Source organism: Fomitopsis serialis (assembly GCF_022376445.1).
Source record: "Fomitopsis serialis strain Sig1Antser10 chromosome Unknown B0H18scaffold_57, whole genome shotgun sequence".
In the NCBI taxonomy this organism is placed as follows: domain Eukaryota; kingdom Fungi; phylum Basidiomycota; class Agaricomycetes; order Polyporales; family Fomitopsidaceae; genus Fomitopsis; species Fomitopsis serialis.
In genome coordinates this window covers 211,602-226,655 of record NW_025955017.1, presented here as the reverse complement: position 1 = coordinate 226,655, position 15,054 = coordinate 211,602, and the positions used below count along the sequence as shown (strand labels likewise).

The 15,054-nt window shown below is 54.8% G+C and overlaps 5 protein-coding genes across 5 annotated transcripts; 4 read left to right on the top strand and 1 right to left on the bottom strand.

Annotated features, from left to right (window-relative positions):
• Window positions 1-3,202: 3,202 nt before the first annotated feature.
• B0H18DRAFT_956490 (uncharacterized protein) lies at window positions 3,203-4,361 on the top strand (the record flags this gene model as incomplete). The annotated part of the gene is made up of 2 exons (XM_048042459.1): window positions 3,203-3,509; window positions 3,565-4,361. The coding sequence occupies 2 exons, from the start codon at window positions 3,203-3,205 to the stop codon at window positions 4,359-4,361; spliced, it is 1,104 nt and encodes a 367-aa protein (XP_047891087.1).
• A 4,696-nt stretch (window positions 4,362-9,057) lies between these two features.
• On the top strand, window positions 9,058-10,241 carry B0H18DRAFT_1019804 (uncharacterized protein). The gene is made up of 8 exons (XM_048029461.1): window positions 9,058-9,131; window positions 9,185-9,227; window positions 9,289-9,355; window positions 9,409-9,428; window positions 9,487-9,885; window positions 9,946-10,038; window positions 10,096-10,140; window positions 10,219-10,241. Exon 5 carries the CDS (start codon window positions 9,504-9,506, stop codon window positions 9,873-9,875), a length of 372 nt encoding a protein of 123 aa, XP_047891086.1. The 5' UTR covers window positions 9,058-9,131; window positions 9,185-9,227; window positions 9,289-9,355; window positions 9,409-9,428; window positions 9,487-9,503; the 3' UTR covers window positions 9,876-9,885; window positions 9,946-10,038; window positions 10,096-10,140; window positions 10,219-10,241.
• On the top strand, window positions 10,032-10,824 carry B0H18DRAFT_533891 (uncharacterized protein). The gene is made up of 4 exons (XM_048038500.1): window positions 10,032-10,038; window positions 10,087-10,300; window positions 10,358-10,605; window positions 10,670-10,824. The coding sequence occupies exons 2-4, from the start codon at window positions 10,213-10,215 to the stop codon at window positions 10,694-10,696; spliced, it is 363 nt and encodes a 120-aa protein (XP_047891085.1). The 5' UTR covers window positions 10,032-10,038; window positions 10,087-10,212; the 3' UTR covers window positions 10,697-10,824.
• A 234-nt stretch (window positions 10,825-11,058) lies between these two features.
• On the bottom strand, window positions 11,059-12,675 carry B0H18DRAFT_1019797 (uncharacterized protein). Its single transcript, XM_048029460.1, is given in 7 exon segments — window positions 11,059-11,344; window positions 11,423-11,566; window positions 11,586-11,933; window positions 11,988-12,229; window positions 12,294-12,356; window positions 12,411-12,428; window positions 12,461-12,675. 7 exon segments carry the CDS (start codon window positions 12,488-12,490, stop codon window positions 11,176-11,178), a joined length of 1,014 nt encoding a protein of 337 aa, XP_047891084.1. The 5' UTR covers window positions 12,491-12,675; the 3' UTR covers window positions 11,059-11,175.
• Window positions 12,676-13,745: 1,070 nt separating this feature from the next.
• Window positions 13,746-14,618, top strand: B0H18DRAFT_1019793 (uncharacterized protein). The gene is made up of 4 exons (XM_048029459.1): window positions 13,746-14,053; window positions 14,106-14,154; window positions 14,202-14,296; window positions 14,351-14,618. The coding sequence occupies exons 1-4, from the start codon at window positions 13,805-13,807 to the stop codon at window positions 14,534-14,536; spliced, it is 579 nt and encodes a 192-aa protein (XP_047891083.1). The 5' UTR covers window positions 13,746-13,804; the 3' UTR covers window positions 14,537-14,618.
• Window positions 14,619-15,054: the final 436 nt, after the last annotated feature.

Below are 15,054 nucleotides of genomic sequence, written 5' to 3'. Positions count from 1 at the left end.
GGGATTCGCCTCCAATATCGACTGCTCCGTATCATGCGTCCCCTAAAGGACGACAGATCATCGAGGAGACAGTAGCAAAGCTCCTCGCTGATGATGTCATTGAAGAGTCAGAGTCGCCTTGGGCGTCGAACGTTGTGCTCATTGCACAAAAGGACAAGGTCAGGTTCTGCATAGACTTTCGCAAGCTGAATGCAGTCACAAAGCCAGATCAATATCCACTGCCTCGGATTGATGACTACCTAAATCAGTTCGAAGGTAAGCGATTCTTCTCTACCTTTGATGCTAATTCTGGCTTTCACCAGATAGGCATCCCTGATGAGGCTGATCGCGAGAAGACCGCGTTTCGCACTCATCAAGGACTTTACCAATACAAACGAATGCCGTTCGGCATACGAAATGGGCCGTCGATCTTTCAACGTGCAATGGACAAAGTCCTGGGAAAGATTAAATGGAAGTTCGCTGTAGTCTACATTGATGATATAGTTGTATATTCCGCCGACCTTGAGCATCATCTTAAACACCTTGAGCAGGTGCTGGATCGAATTGAAGCATCCGGTTTCACGCTTTCATTGACTAAATCTCATGTGTGCTACCAAGAAATACACGCCTTGGGACATCATGTCAGTCGCTTGGGCATCGGCATGAAGGAAGAAAATGTCCGTGCAATCCTTCAGTTTCCGGCCCCAAAAACGGTCAAGGACGTACAGATCTTCTTGGGCATGACTGGGTATTATCGGCGCTTCATTCGCGACTATGCTAAGATAGCACGTCCCCTGACAGCATTGCTGTCGAAGGAGACGCCATTCATATGGTCGGCGCTATGCCAAGAAGCTTTCGAGACGCTGCGTGGAAGGCTGGCAGAAGAGCCCATACTTGCCCATCCAAACTACGAGCAACCATTCCTAATATACACCGATGGATCCAAAATCGGCATTGGTGGTGTATTAGCTCAGATAGGTAAGGACGGCAAGGAGCACATGGTCGCCGCCATCTCTCGCCAGTTATCTGCAGCAGAGGAGGGTTACAGTGCGACTGAGCTGGAATGTCTGGCAGTGGTCTGGGCCTTACGAAAGTTTCATCCATACATAGATGGGACATCTGAGCTTAAAATCGTTACGGATCATATTGCATTGCAATGGATCTGGAATTACAAAGGGACCAATAGTCGTCTTAAACGATGGTCACTCGAATTACTTCCATACCAACATTCCGCGAGAATCGAACATCGGCCAGGACGATCTCACTCGAACGTCGATGCACTTTCGCGTGCACCGATACCCGGCTCCGCACCACAAGCCGACGCGGAGATGTTAACTGCTACCACGATGTTACCAAAATCCGCCTTTCTCAAGGAAATACGAGACGGATATCTGCAGGATGAATACTTCGCGCCAATATTGGAATTATTTGAGCAAGACAAACCACGGGCTCACCTTCAGAACTATGAAGTTGAGGATGGCCTACTGTTCCGTCGACACTCCTCCGGGAAGGGTCGTGTCCTATGCATTCCGCGACATAAGGACCTGCGACTCGATATTCTACATGATTTCCATGATGCCGAACTATCGGGCCATGCGGGTGCCGACAGAACACTAAATGCGGTTAGTCATACGTACTATTGGCCCCGACTTAGCAAGGACGTACGTTCTTACGTTCGTTCCTGTGAGTCCTGTCAGCTAAACAAATCATCGAATCAGAAGACCGCTGGGTTGCTACTGCCCCACATGATTGCGCCGGGCAGATGGCACACCGTCACTATGGACTTCGCAGGTCCATTTGCAGTAACATCTAATGGACTCGATATGATCATGATCGTGGTGGACAAACTGACAAAACATACTCACTTTATTCCAGTCAAGAGATCGGACACAGCCGAAGACACCGCACAGGCGTTTTTTCGCGAGGTCGTAAGGCTACATGGCTTACCTCAGGTGATAATATCCGACAGGGACTCAAAATTTACCTCACGATTTTGGCGCACGCTGTTCAAGCGTCTTGGCACGAAACTTGCCATGTCTACTGCGAATCATCCTCAAACAGACGGCCAGTCTGAACGCATGGTGCGTGTGTTGAAGGATATGCTTCGTCACTATATCAAGTATGACCAGAAGAATTGGATTGACTTACTGCCCGTTTTGGAGATCGCCTACAACCGGGGTGTAAACGCCTCGACTGGGTTCAGTCCGTTTGAATTGGACTACGGATTTGCGCCGCGTTTTCTCCATAATATCACCGACAACGATGGTGACCATTTGCCCGCGGTTGACGACTTCCTTGAGCATGTTCATGCTCAGGTTCGATCTGCAGAAGACGCAATCAGCAGGGCCCAAGAGAATCAAGCGAAACATTTTAACTCTCAACGTCGTGAGATCATATTCGAGGTCGGCGAGTTGGTCAAGCTTTCAACAAAACATTTGAACCCTCCATGGCAGAAGAAGCGCAAAACACGTAAGTTACTGCCAAAATGGATTGGCCCGTTTCGTGTCAAGGAGAAGCTGAACAACAATTCCTATATACTGGACCTACCACCGCAGTTTGATATACACGACGCTATAAATGCTGAATATCTTGAGAAATATGTGGACTCGCCAGACGAGTTTTCGAAACGCAAGCGAACCATACCACCACCAATTGTGGTGGACGGCGAGGATAATCACTACGAAATTGATCAGATAGTTGACTACGATCGACGCACCGACCGTCGGACAGGAAACGATGTTCACTGGTATCTGGTGAATTTCGTAGGGATGCCGGAACACGAGCGGGAATGGTTGACTCGCGATGAGTTGCTCGTCGGGGCATCTCGTTTGGTCCGACAATACGAGACGAAGCATCAACTCACAATTTAGTGCGTTCATTTCCGAAGGAAGCACGAGGGAGCTCCACACAGACATTGTAGGAAGACGGAGATGAATATTGAAACCGACTCACTGCGCTAAATCATTACTGGCAAGCAGATTCCAATGTCAAGGAACAAGGTACTGCTCGTCTTGCAGACACGGTTTACCAGTCACGTCTATTGAATTTCAGTCGTCACGCACATGCGAGATATAAAGACGCGAGGGAACTCACTGCAATCCCCACTCCTGGTCCCACCAGAAGTTTGCCGTTCGCTCCTCCCCTTTCGCTCTTCGCTCCTCTCCCCTTTGCTCTTTGCCAACCTACACTTTTCGTCTCCTCTTCACTTCCCTTCCTCTTCGACATGGCTACGCCTCTTCTCGACAACCTCGTTCTGGCCATCAACTCGGCCGCGTCGTCTGCTAGTCCGTCCGCCGTGCCTACGATCCCTAGCGCGACTTCAGTACGAGACGACGTCGTTAACGAAGTTCGCTCACCTTTCACTCGCCCCAACTCGCCCGCCCCTTCCTTAATGTCGTTCTCTTCGATGCCGCCTCTTGTGTCGTTACCCGAGTCCGACAGCGAGCCTGGCGAGGTCGATGAAGATACCCCACTGCTCTTGAAGCCGGAACGCGTCGCAGGCGACGCGTCTGTCAGGCCGACGGGACACAGTGAGTTGACCTGATGGTACAACGAGAATCATGGTGCTCACTCTTTTCGTCCCAGTGCTTGACGCGTCGGACACCACTTCGGTCTTGACCTCGTCGGACGGACAGGCCAACCTGGCGGATCGCTCCGCCTCCGCGTCTCTGCAGGCACGCGACGGGAGCGACGCTGATGTCCCCATGGACGGTGACGTTGTCCTAGCGGCGCGGCGGAGCACACCACCGCCGTCGTACGCCGCGGTCTTGCGTCAAGAGTTCCTGCGAGCCAGTCGACCTATCGGACGTACGGAGCGCGCTGTCAACCATCCGTCTTCCACGATCGCCTCGGGACAGCCAAGAGTCTCGATCGCCGATCGTCCATGGCGCCTACGCACCCCGATATTGAACGCCTTCTCCCTTTCGCCGCAGAACCTCCACGACATCCTCTACTTCCTCTCCCTTAACCAGCTCGGCGTCGCACGCGCCCTCGAGGAGATCAAGCCATATGAGCTCAGCTCGCTCAAGGCCGGTCTTACCGCTCTGCATGATCAATTCCTCTTTGGACGCCGCTCCGCTCCCGTTCCTCCTCGACTCGCGATCAACTGGGTTCACAAGCACGTCGTTCACCGGCACGGTATCGATTACTGTGTCAACAACAACCGCGAATGGCTCCGCGACGTCGACATCCCGCTTTACGCTAACGGGTTACGCGCCGTCGAGCGTTACTGGCATGGCAGCGCCCGTCGAGGACGCCCCTACCTCTTCGTGCACCAGATCGACGAGTTGCGCGTCTGTGCTCCGCAATACCACGGGAATGCGGGCGCGTTTCTCGATCACATCAAGAAGGTGGACGGAGAAAGGATAGGGTCCCGTCAGTGAGGATTGAACTGATTGTTTGGATACTGTGCATCTTAGTTATGCCTCACGTTCTTTACGCGTCATGATACACTGATATCTCGTTACCTGCTTTCCCTCGACTCGGAGACCTCGCTTTCTTTGTGAGGGGGGGTAATTGTAACGACTCAGTATGTATATTATAATCTAGTACATGAATGTATATTCTGCATTCATCTCGAACCGTAGAGAACTCGCTGGAACTTACGACGTTCGTCTAGTAGCTACAAGGCATCGCCTCGTACAGGCTGTGCCAGGCGCTAAGGCGATCCTTATACGAGTATATAAGGAAGAAGAGTTCTTGAGGTTCGACACGCTTTGCTGGCCAAAGTACCTTCCCGTTTCCTTTACTCTCACTTCTCCCTCTCCCTCTCTCTCTCGCGCGTTCCCTCGTATTACTACTCGTTACGCTAACGTAGTCAGTAATACAACCACTTCAACCGAACCTAAACCAACGGACTGATCACCCGTCACGTGAGTGTACCTTGAGTGACCGAACCCCTCCCAGTAGCAAGTCCGGTAACCCGTCTTGTTACACGGGGGTCCGATAGACTACACAATTTCCGGGAAGGTGGCCGCGAACTTGACACCTCTACTTATCAGTCCCGTCTTCCCGCATTGGCGGCATGACTCTAGTATCCGGTTCAGCTATTTCATAGTAGCCGATGGGAGTGATAGCAGATGCCAGTAGTACTTAGCGGTACGTAGGAAGTTTACCGATTGTGCACATTTGTCGTGGTCGCAAAGTCGGAGTGACACAATGACGGTAGGATGGCAGAATGGTTCATTGTATAACCGACCAACCTCTGATCATTTCAGCGCCCCAGTGGAGGCGCACATAGTGGAGGCGCACACACTAATAGTAGGTTTCTGCTTAAGAAACAATTTTGTGATCAGTCATGATCCGAACGCGAGCGGAGGGCATACCTGGGTAGATCGTGCCTGAAGAGGACACGGTAGCCAGGGGTCTTGCATGCAGCGCCTACAACTTGAACGAATGTCATATATAATACAGTATCGACGCACCATAGCGAATTGCTACTAGCTGACACTGGGGTTTGGCGGCTGGAGATCAGTACTAAGCCGCCAGTGAGAGTCGTGGGCTTAGTCTCGCGCAGCCTCACCCTAAACATGACCTTGTTAAGTAGAGGAGGACTCAGACAAGAAAGCAGCAGTGACGTCGGTTTTGCAGGGCCCGCGAAGGCGATATTAAAATGTTGCTCTGTTCTTTGTTTGCCTGTCTTGAAATCCTCAGTTTCGCAGTGCATGACAGCCATGAACAAAGGCAGAGTGTGGACGTCGTAGACGATTGCAGACTCTACGCTCCTGGGCCGCACCTCGGTGCGGCGACCGCCAGCCACCCTCCACGGGCCGGGGCCTCGGCCTCAGCGCTTCAGCCACCGCCACTATCCGTCGCGAACTGCGCCCTTGGGACCGCGATCGCCACCGGCCCTATATGCACTAACGTGTAACAGTCAACCCCAATGAAAAGCGCATCTGCTGGGAGATGCCCGGAGCTGCTCTGAGCTGCGCGCGTCGTCGGAATCTGCTCGAATCTGCTCCGAGCTGCTGACGGCTTACAGTAAAGTCACTAAATGACAGCTTCTCCACGAGTTAACTCATAATATCATTAGAGCTTAGTGTCTTTTGCTTCTGACTTGGGGCTGTAGCCTAACGATACCGCTGTCGAGTCTGCCCCCTTGCGTTAAGCACTTACGGTCGCACCGCGCGATGCGCATTACTTATAGCAGTGATATTCCCGCCCACTCTGGTATGACGTAATCTCATTGCAGCGACGGCCGTCGTCGTCTTCCTGCCCTCGCCCCTCTCTCTCAGGCTCTTACCACCACCATCACCTAGCTTGTTCAATTGCCCGCTGCTTGTCTACTGCCCGCCTGCCGTGGCGGCCTTGCGCTTACCTGCTCACTTCTCCACCTGACTACAGACTTGTCCGCCCGTTCGCCCTCCTGCCAGTGTATTGCACGTCTCATTCGCTTACGAGTCTTTCGCTCGCCCACGCATCTTTGTGACTTGCCACGCGCCTTCTTCAAGTGCCTGACCGCACACCTTTTTGCTCGCCTGGCATCCTGCCCGCATGTCTCATTCACACCTTAGCTGACTGCCCACTTGCCCGTTCGTTCCCTAACTGGTTGACTCACCCGGCGCCCGCTCACCGACCCGCTCATCCATCCGTTGGCATGATTCGCGCGAGACCCGTGAACGTCATTGTAAGGATCGCTGGCGCGCCGAGCAACGCGATCTGCGTCCCGTAAGTGTTTGTGCACCCCTGCCCATTTCTTCGCTTGCCCATTTCTTTGTTCGCCCATCTCTCTATGCTCGCCCGCCCGTCTCTACACTCGCCCACCCATCTCTCTATGCTCACCCGCCTGTCTCTACACTCACTTACCCGTCACTACATTTGCTCACCCGTCTCTGCACTTGCTCGCCCATCTCTGCACTTGCTCGCCCGTCTCCATGCTCGCTCGCCCGTCTGTGTTCGCCCGCCCGTTGACCCCACTGCAGAGACGATGCTGAAGATCGGCGAGCGGGCTTATCCTGTGGATCCCTCACGCGACCCGCGAAGACAGAGGGGCTGCAGCAAAATAGCCGCGCCGCTCGACGTCGGGCAAGACGACGATCCGCTCGCCCAGCAGATGGTCGCGCTCAAACAGGAAGACGCAGCACACGGCGGCAGAGTCAGTACCAGCCACAGGGCGCGTATCCGGATTCCAGCCCGTCGCCAACGAAGCGGGACGCCACGGCGAACAAGCTGTCGCCGCCGCCAGACGGATCGAGCCGGAGTGGTCGCAGGAACTCGGTCGACTATCGTCGCTCCGCGGAGATCGTCGCCGGCGCGGCGCTGCCAGCGTCCGACTGGCGTTCGACGTCGCCAAACCCGTACCCGAAGCACATGCTCCCGCCGTCAAATGTAGGTCCATCGAAATTTGCCCGTGGAGGAGATTTCGCACGACTACGAGCAGTCGTTCCCTGGTGAGCGCAAGTCCATAAGCCGGCTGGGTAGTCGTCCTGGGAGTGTTATTGGGCTGCCAGGGCAGGTCCGAGCCCCAGCCAGAGAACATCAGCGCCCGACGAGCCACAACAGTGTTGGCATCGTGCTCGACCCCACAGGTCGTGTAGCACTCGACGAGATGGCGAACAGGTAGTACCAGCTGCCGCCGCCACACATCGCGATTCGTAAGGCGAACAAGGTGTGTGCGAGCTCGATTGAACTGAATCAGCAGGAGCCGGTCGCGTTGGTGAATCAAGGCAAGAAATCCGAGGTGAAGTGAAGCGCAACTGCCAAGACTCGGAAATGTCGGCAAGTGGCCAGCGTATGCGAGTGAGACGAAGGCGTGAAACGGGCGCGAGTGCGGTACGTAGGAAGCGGGCGGGCGTAGTATGCAGGTGGTGTGTGGGGTGGTTGGGCGGGAGCGTGTGGGCGTGGTATGCAGGCGGCGGGCGTGGTATGCGGGCGGTATGCAGGGTGTGGGCGCGCGGGCGCGGTATGCAGGGCGCAGGCGGCGCAGGATGCGGGCACGATAAATGTATTATTCTTATGGCAGCTAGTGCAATACAGGAGCATCTAGCAATATGCCCGGATCTGCTCCCAGCTGCATACGCGTAATTTTCACGCTCAGAGCAGCTCCGAGCATCTAGAAAAATGCGAAAAGTCTAAATTTCTTGCTCCAGGCTGCTCAGAGCTGCTCGCAGATGCTCTTTTGACAGCGGCCCCACCGCGCAGCTCAGAGCAGCTTGGAGCATCTCCCAGCAGGTCTGATTTCCACTGGGAGTCAACTCCGGCTCAAGTTGTGTCTTTCTAGTAACTATACGCTTTCATCGACTCGGTTGGCGCGACGGGACTTGGACCGTTTGTCATTCTACCGAGCACGTTGCCAGACGAGAACCCGCTCAATCCATCCTCCTAGCTGCCCATGCGATTGCGACCACCACCACCGCCCCCAAAGCCCCCCATGGCGTTCATCCCTCCAATGCTTCTTAAATACCACAGAACCTCTCATACCGAACTTGAAGAGCTGCCTGTAGAACGAGGTCGTCAGCGTATGTGTCAACAGTGAAGAGTTAGAAACCCTTCTGGCGGTCTGTCGGGTTGTACCCGCCATTCTGGAAGCCTCCGCTTCCTGGTGAGCTCGTCGTAAAGGAGATCGCCCCACCGTGGAGACCGCCTCAGTCGGAACAACCTCCTGCGCTTCCTTAACAAATGGGCGTAGATCTGAAAGATTTTTCATGTCTTTATGTCGAAGGCCGCGCTATATCTGGACTTCATCTATGGCTCGGATCATGTTGTCTACGCTGGTGCATCTCCTATTTGTGCAGGTACTCAGTTTAACTCTCAGATTCCTTACTAACTTAAGCAGGCGAATTTTGGCAGAAAGAGGCGCTGTTGGCGTTGCTTGAGTACAGTGACCTCCACAACCAGGGCGATGTCTCCGTTATCTGCTTTCTGTGCACCTTCTCCTGCTAACGTATCGGCTCTTTTATTTAGTATCTATAACTCCTCAACCAGCAAAAGCGGGTCTGCTGGCGCCGTTCTCTTAGGCCTGCTATCATGGCCCGGAGTCCCGGTATGTTTTCTACACCCTTCGTGTCTTCGTCTGGGGACGTTTGCATTTGCCTCGGTAATCGTGTACAAATTCGAGTCGCTAATCATGACAATGTTCAGGGGTTCGGGTTCGTCGATCTGTCTGCGCCTCGGACATCGCGACTAGTTCAAATCGGCAACACTCCAATGTAGACGTAATTTCAAGCATCTGTCGTGTCGTGTCTGCGTCCGATGACTGCTCTGACAGAAGCTGCCGATGAGCTTAATGGGTCCCTTAAGCGCTCGACTGCGTAAGAGCACCGGTGCAATCCCAGACCCTCAAATTCAATGTCCTGACGATTTGACATTCAGCTGATGCATTAAAGATGGACTCCAACTCCAACACCGCAAAGGTACCTTGACCCAGGTCACATACACTGTGCGTGGCTCACGCATGCTTCTTGGAATTAATACCCATTGATGACCCTCCAGTGCACCTCAATTTACTCCAAGTACGCATCGCCCACGGGTCTCGATGTCACAGCCAGGAAGCCTAAGTTGGTTCTGTAGGCGCTGCCGCAGTGAACATGCGCCGCGATGCAGTTCGAGAAGTCACTTTGCTTGACAGAACAAACGTCATGCGCGACCTCACCGGCACATGCACGTCCACCTTGTCCGCACAGAAGATCGCCGCGCCCGTCAATGACATAGCCACTTATACAGTGGTTGACGATTCATCCGGATTGTCTTGCAAATCTTGGGCGCATCAAACGCGCTTTTCCCGAGGTTCGACACCGACGCCTCTACGCGAAAGGCCTTGCGTTGGCAAATATCATTGGGCTCACAAAGGGTCGGCTTCGTGCAGTCGTGTCAGGCGCATTTCAGCCCAGTACTGTCCCAAGTCGTGTCCCAAGTCGTGTCCGACGAGCGCAACCTCCTGTGGTGCTGCACTGCTGTAAATTAGCTTCGGTACGCCTGGACACTGGATCCTTGGGGAGTCGGGTGGGTGATTGACGTTCTTGCGTAGAGTTCGACACCGCCTGAAACCTGCACGATGCGTCGGGAAGGGGTGGTTCAGAGAATGGTCGACGTCCGACTCGGAGGAAGCCAGGAGGATGCGCTGTGAGTTCAGTCACGGCATAGTCACGACATGTAACTGACGGTCTCCAGCCGTCCCAGTGACCCGTCCTGAAGTCATACCAAATGCTATATAAGAGCCTGCGAGTGAGCCCATAGCTCTTCATCACAAAGCACGCTGTCTCAGAAAACCACCACATCCATCTGCGTCCAACAACAATGAAGTTCTCGAGCACCATCACCTCCGCCGTCGCCCTTGCTCTCCTCGCTCCCGTCAAGGCCGACTTCTCCGCCAACTTCTTCGATGGTACGTATGCCTGTCCTCTTCCATGGTCCTGAGCTGACATACGTTCAATCCGCTCAGACAACGCCTGCTCCGTGAATGGCGGCATCGGCGTCGACATCCGCAACGATGGCTGCCTGGGCGAGGCCGGCCGCGGTTCCGTCTACATCCCCGACGACGGTCTCGGCACCAGCGGCGACAACCAGTACTGTCTCGTCATCACCTCCGGCGACGGGACGTGCACCTGCCAGAACGTCGGCTACGACTTCACGGCCACCGGGTTCTGCAAGACGCTCAACCCGAGCGACCAGAGCTACCGTTTCGTCGGAGTGCGTGACTCTGCTCCGGCTTGCAAGCGGTTGAATGCGATGCTGATAATGTGCCCTCTGACAGGGAGCCTGCGGAGGCAACAACTGCTAGGATACTGGCAAAAGAGTGCTGTATTGTTCGTTGAGACGAGTGGTCCGGCGAGGGTAGTGTATGTGAACAACTAACTGTGTAACTTACATAACGTCGAGAAGCCATGATGAATGTCAAGTGATCTGGGGAACGCCTGAGCAGGCATTATGCATGAAATGGATTTGAAAGAAAAGCGATTGGAGCAGTCGGGCAGACGTTGCCTGTGCCAGTACTCAGTGTGTTGGCATGCTGTCAGCGTCAACAATCGTTCAACTGTCAAATGTGAATGCGTCGCAGATTCTCTAGTCTTTCTACCGACAATGCCACTGACCGTGTCGCAGACATGAACGGTATATGTCGCTCTGATCAAGGCTCTGATGCTAGCAAGGTGAGCGAAATATGCATATAATGTGAGGAGTATCTAGAATACTACAACGATAATTGCTACATAGTGAATGCGATAAACGTCCGTCAAGTCCTCCATGAATAGCTGTGTATTATTAACCCAGCACCTTCCGGACGCCCTCCTTCTGTGCTGGTGTAAGCCGGTCCGGGAAGGTTACATCCCACTGAACGATCAGATCGCCCTTCCTCCGTACCGCACCCTCCTTCCGAATCGGCATGCCCTCGCCCGACAGGACCGTCTTCTGCCCGGGCTTCACCACGCCGCTGGGATCGTCACCTGCAGCTTCCGCCATCGAGATGCTCCACCGTCCGTCGGCCTCCCTCGCCAGCGAGCGCGTCGACAAGCGGCAGCGAAGGTGGCACACGATGTCGTTGCCCTCACGGACGAACCGGTCGTGCGGCTTCTCCTCGAGGACGAACACGAGGTCCTGCGCCTCGCCCGTGGGCTGCTCGTTGCCCGCGCGCGGGAAGCGCACCTTCGTGCCGCTCTTCCATCCGGCTGCACCTGATCTCGAGCACCTTCTCCTCGGTGTCGCCGCTGAGCAGTTTCCGCCCGATTTTGAGGTGCTTGCTTGTGCCCGCGTAGACGTCCTCTAATGATACCTTGAGCGGACGAGTGATCTCGGAGGGTGCTGCGGAAGGTGCTGGGGATGATGGTCTCCGCGCACCGGTGCGGGGTGTTGAGCGACCGTTTGGCATGCCACCGGGCATGCCGCCGAATGGGAATCCACTCATGTCGTCATCCTCGCTCGCGAACATGCTGCCCGTGCGGTTGCGACCACCGCCGCCGCCGAAGCCACCCATACCTCCCATGCCGCCCAATCCACCCAGACCTCCCGCACCGAAGAACGCCCTGTAGAGCGCGAGCGTCAATATACGCTGACAGTGAACGCACGTATGCACTTACTCGAATATCTTCTGGGGGTCTGTTGGGTTATACCCGCTACTCTGGAAGCCTCCACCGCCTGGTGAGCTCGTGGAGAAGGAGAACGTCCCACCGGGGAAGCCGCCGAAATTGGAGAAGCCGCCCCCGCCAGGGCCTCCTGCGCCTTGTGGCGGTACGCCTCCGCCCTTGAGGCCCTCCTCTCCGAACTGGTCGTAAACGGCTCGTTTCTGCTTGTCGCTGAGAACCTCGAAGGCTTCGGAGATCTAACAGACGATGATCAGCGGGAAGTTCAGAATGCGAGGCTACGCAACCGAGCTATCGACTGACCTCTTTGAATTTCTTGGTGGCTTCGTCAGACCCTTTGTTGCGGTCGGGATGCCATTTCAAGGCCTTGATTGAGGCAATTCAGCCAGATTCGGACAAAACCAATCAAGCTGTACGTACCATCTTCCGATAGGCCTTCTTGATGTCGTCGTCCTGGCGCTGCGGTCTACGCCGAGCAACTTGTAGTAGTCCGTACCCATGATGGATCAGCTAGTGTGGTATGTGGTTGGGAAAGAAGGGAGCGGGGAAAGTGGTATCTGGTAGGTCGTCACGTATATGTGGGACCGCGAGAGCGCTGTGCTGGCAATAAGTAGAGCGGCGACGGGGCGGGCTGGAATTCGCGCCAGCCATGGCGGCGTTGCCAGAACATACCAGAACATGGTCGGGAGCACCGTGACGTCCCGCCCCTCAGTGGCATCTCCCACTCCGGTCCAGGCCGGCCTGCGGGGTCTCCCCTGCATCCCAGTATGGATGTCTCCGCACCACCGCATATAGATCGCCTTCTCGTGAGAGCACCATTTCGTCACGGTGCTTGCCGAAGGCTTGCATCTTTTTGAACGTCGTCGTACATATCGCATGGCTTCACTGCGTGGTCTCTCGCCCTGGCTCGGATGTACCTCTGCATACACGGCCGTAAATGCCCAGTGACACTCAAGCTAGCTAAAATGCATGACATCTCGCTCCGCTGCGAATATCATCAGCTCGGGAATTGAAGCATTCTCGTAAGTAGGTGAGTGGCCTTGGATCTGGAGCAGCTGGTCCCTGCTGACGAACACTACGGCAACAGACATCATCTCTGATAGGCTAGCGGTTAAGACGCACGGTATGTCACGATGAGACACGCGAAAAGAATGCATATACCACGATGGCTATGTGTCACCGTCTCCTTCACCACCTTGAGACCGGATGCATTCGTCCGCTTGGACGAGACTGGAACTCAAACTGTCATGGCATTCGTGCACAGACCGAAGGGTGTCATGTACTATGCGGGAATAACCTTTCTCTTACATGTTAGGCTTTTCTCGCCAATGCCAGACACCACTGGTCGACTTCATATGGTGACAGCGCGCAATCCGTGCTTACACTGTGACTACAGTATGGTTCTGGCGCCTCCACGAAACCCTACGTATCAAACATTCACCGATCGCGCGCGCTGCTGCCCGCTCCATCAATTCGTCTTCCCCGTGCCCCGAGGCCGGACGTATCTTCGTGACACCTCAATGCCCAACGTTCAACTTCAGCTAGGCATAGGAAGTCTTGGCTCTCCCTGTTCATAATCCTCGAACGTGCACATCACGGCCAGTGCGCCGACCGTCGCGCTGTGGCACATAGCACTGACGGCGATCACTGCCCGTGATATGTAAATCGCAGACGTCCCGTTATTGCCCTCTGACCCAGGTATGCACCGATCGGAGTCAAGAAACGTATATAAAGCGAGTGTGCGAGGAACGTATGCTCAAGAGCACCGCTCCTTCGACCAATCTTTCTCTCCTTTTCTCCTCGTTTTGTCAGTCATGTTCGCCTTCGGTGCCATCGCTACTTTGTTCACTGCGTCCGTGTCGGCTATCCCTGCCTTGAACACTCGTCAGACGGGCGCATCATGTGCGGGCTTCGGTAGCGGCTCCACCGACACCCCGACGTACAACTTCACGCTTACGGCGCACAACACCACGCTCCCGAACACCAACAGCACCGGTGCGCCGCTCGTCCTCGGGTGGGGTCCTCCCGGGACGAGTTCAGAGGCGAGTTACTGGGCGATCTCGGTGAGCGCTTTGGTTTCCTATTGGTATTCTGCGTCGCTGATCACTTTCGCAGACGTATGCGGAGTGGCATTCCAACCAGTGGCCATACTTCTCCCTTGAGGGTGGCGCACTTTACCCTATCCCGGGCCTGATGAACAGAGCTTGGGAGCATACGACTACGACATTGCCTCTGGCGCGGAAGTTGGGTTCATTGTGCTTCCAACCGATCCCGGCCGCGACGTCCCTAAGATCTATTGCGCTGCTGTGAGTCGACACCCAATCCCGCTGCTTGACAGCTTTCTGATGAGCACGGTTCAGCTGCGTGATGATTATGTTATGCTGGCGGTAAACAACGACGCGGACAGCTTTTCGCTTTGCCAGGCTGTTCCGGACCCCCGCCCCAACAACGTCCTTGTGTACCAGGCGAACGCCGATAACAGTCAGACCTACGACTACAGCACTTGCTACGGTGTAGATGTCTACCTCATCCCATACTACGGTTAATGTTGGCGCGTTTTCTTGGGGATTGGTTGTGCTCGAGCTAGCGGGTCGGACCATGGACTATTGCACTATGATTGCCTGTCACTTTATCGTCTCTCCCTTCGGAAACGGACTCCTCTATTCTAATATCTTAGTTTCCGTTCAGAAATAATAGTTTACATAGTTGATGCTGATTTTCATCGAGCCTATGTTGTTTATATTGGTTCTACTCACTGACCCTACCACATATGGACCGCGGATCCTGCCTGTGTGCCAAACCTGGAGGAGGCAAAGGCCCCGGGATGATCGCTCAAGCGCCCATACTGTCCGCGCTCTAGACACCACGCGCGCTCCGAACTTGTCGGGTTCCGAACCTGTGAGCGCACGGCTCTTGTCTTTCACTCTCCACACCAATGTACTCGACAGTGGTCCTCCAAACAAGTGGCGCGTGGAGGCAGGTCCGAGTTCGACATTCTGAGGGCGTCACATAAGTAAGCCTGAGTGTCGACTCTCATTCTCGCGACACGACGTTCGACACAGGT

What these genes read in the sequence shown, in the direction of transcription:
- B0H18DRAFT_1019804 (XM_048029461.1), top strand. Translation starts at nt 9,504, where the DNA reads ATGCGCCGCGATGCAGTTCGAGAAGTCACTTTGCTTGACAGAACAAAC.
- B0H18DRAFT_533891 (XM_048038500.1), top strand. Translation starts at nt 10,213, where the DNA reads ATGAAGTTCTCGAGCACCATCACCTCCGCCGTCGCCCTTGCTCTCCTC. An exon ending in CTCCGCCAACTTCTTCGATG is followed by an intron (nt 10,301 to 10,357) that starts GTACGTATGCCT and finishes CAATCCGCTCAG; the next exon opens with ACAACGCCTGCTCCGTGAAT. An exon ending in AGAGCTACCGTTTCGTCGGA is followed by an intron (nt 10,606 to 10,669) that starts GTGCGTGACTCT and finishes GCCCTCTGACAG; the next exon opens with GGAGCCTGCGGAGGCAACAA.
- B0H18DRAFT_1019797 (XM_048029460.1), bottom strand. Translation starts at nt 12,490, where the DNA reads ATGGGTACGGACTACTACAAGTTGCTCGGC. An exon ending in GACCCCCAGAAGATATTCGA is followed by an intron (nt 11,934 to 11,987) that starts GTAAGTGCATAC and finishes CGCGCTCTACAG; the next exon opens with GGCGTTCTTCGGTGCGGGAG. An exon ending in TGCCACCTTCGCTGCCGCTT is followed by an intron (nt 11,345 to 11,422) that starts GTCGACGCGCTC and finishes TGACGATCCCAG; the next exon opens with CGGCGTGGTGAAGCCCGGGC.
- B0H18DRAFT_1019793 (XM_048029459.1), top strand. Translation starts at nt 13,805, where the DNA reads ATGTTCGCCTTCGGTGCCATCGCTACTTTGTTCACTGCGTCCGTGTCG. An exon ending in GCCATACTTCTCCCTTGAGG is followed by an intron (nt 14,155 to 14,201) that starts GTGGCGCACTTT and finishes AGAGCTTGGGAG; the next exon opens with CATACGACTACGACATTGCC. An exon ending in CTAAGATCTATTGCGCTGCT is followed by an intron (nt 14,297 to 14,350) that starts GTGAGTCGACAC and finishes AGCACGGTTCAG; the next exon opens with CTGCGTGATGATTATGTTAT.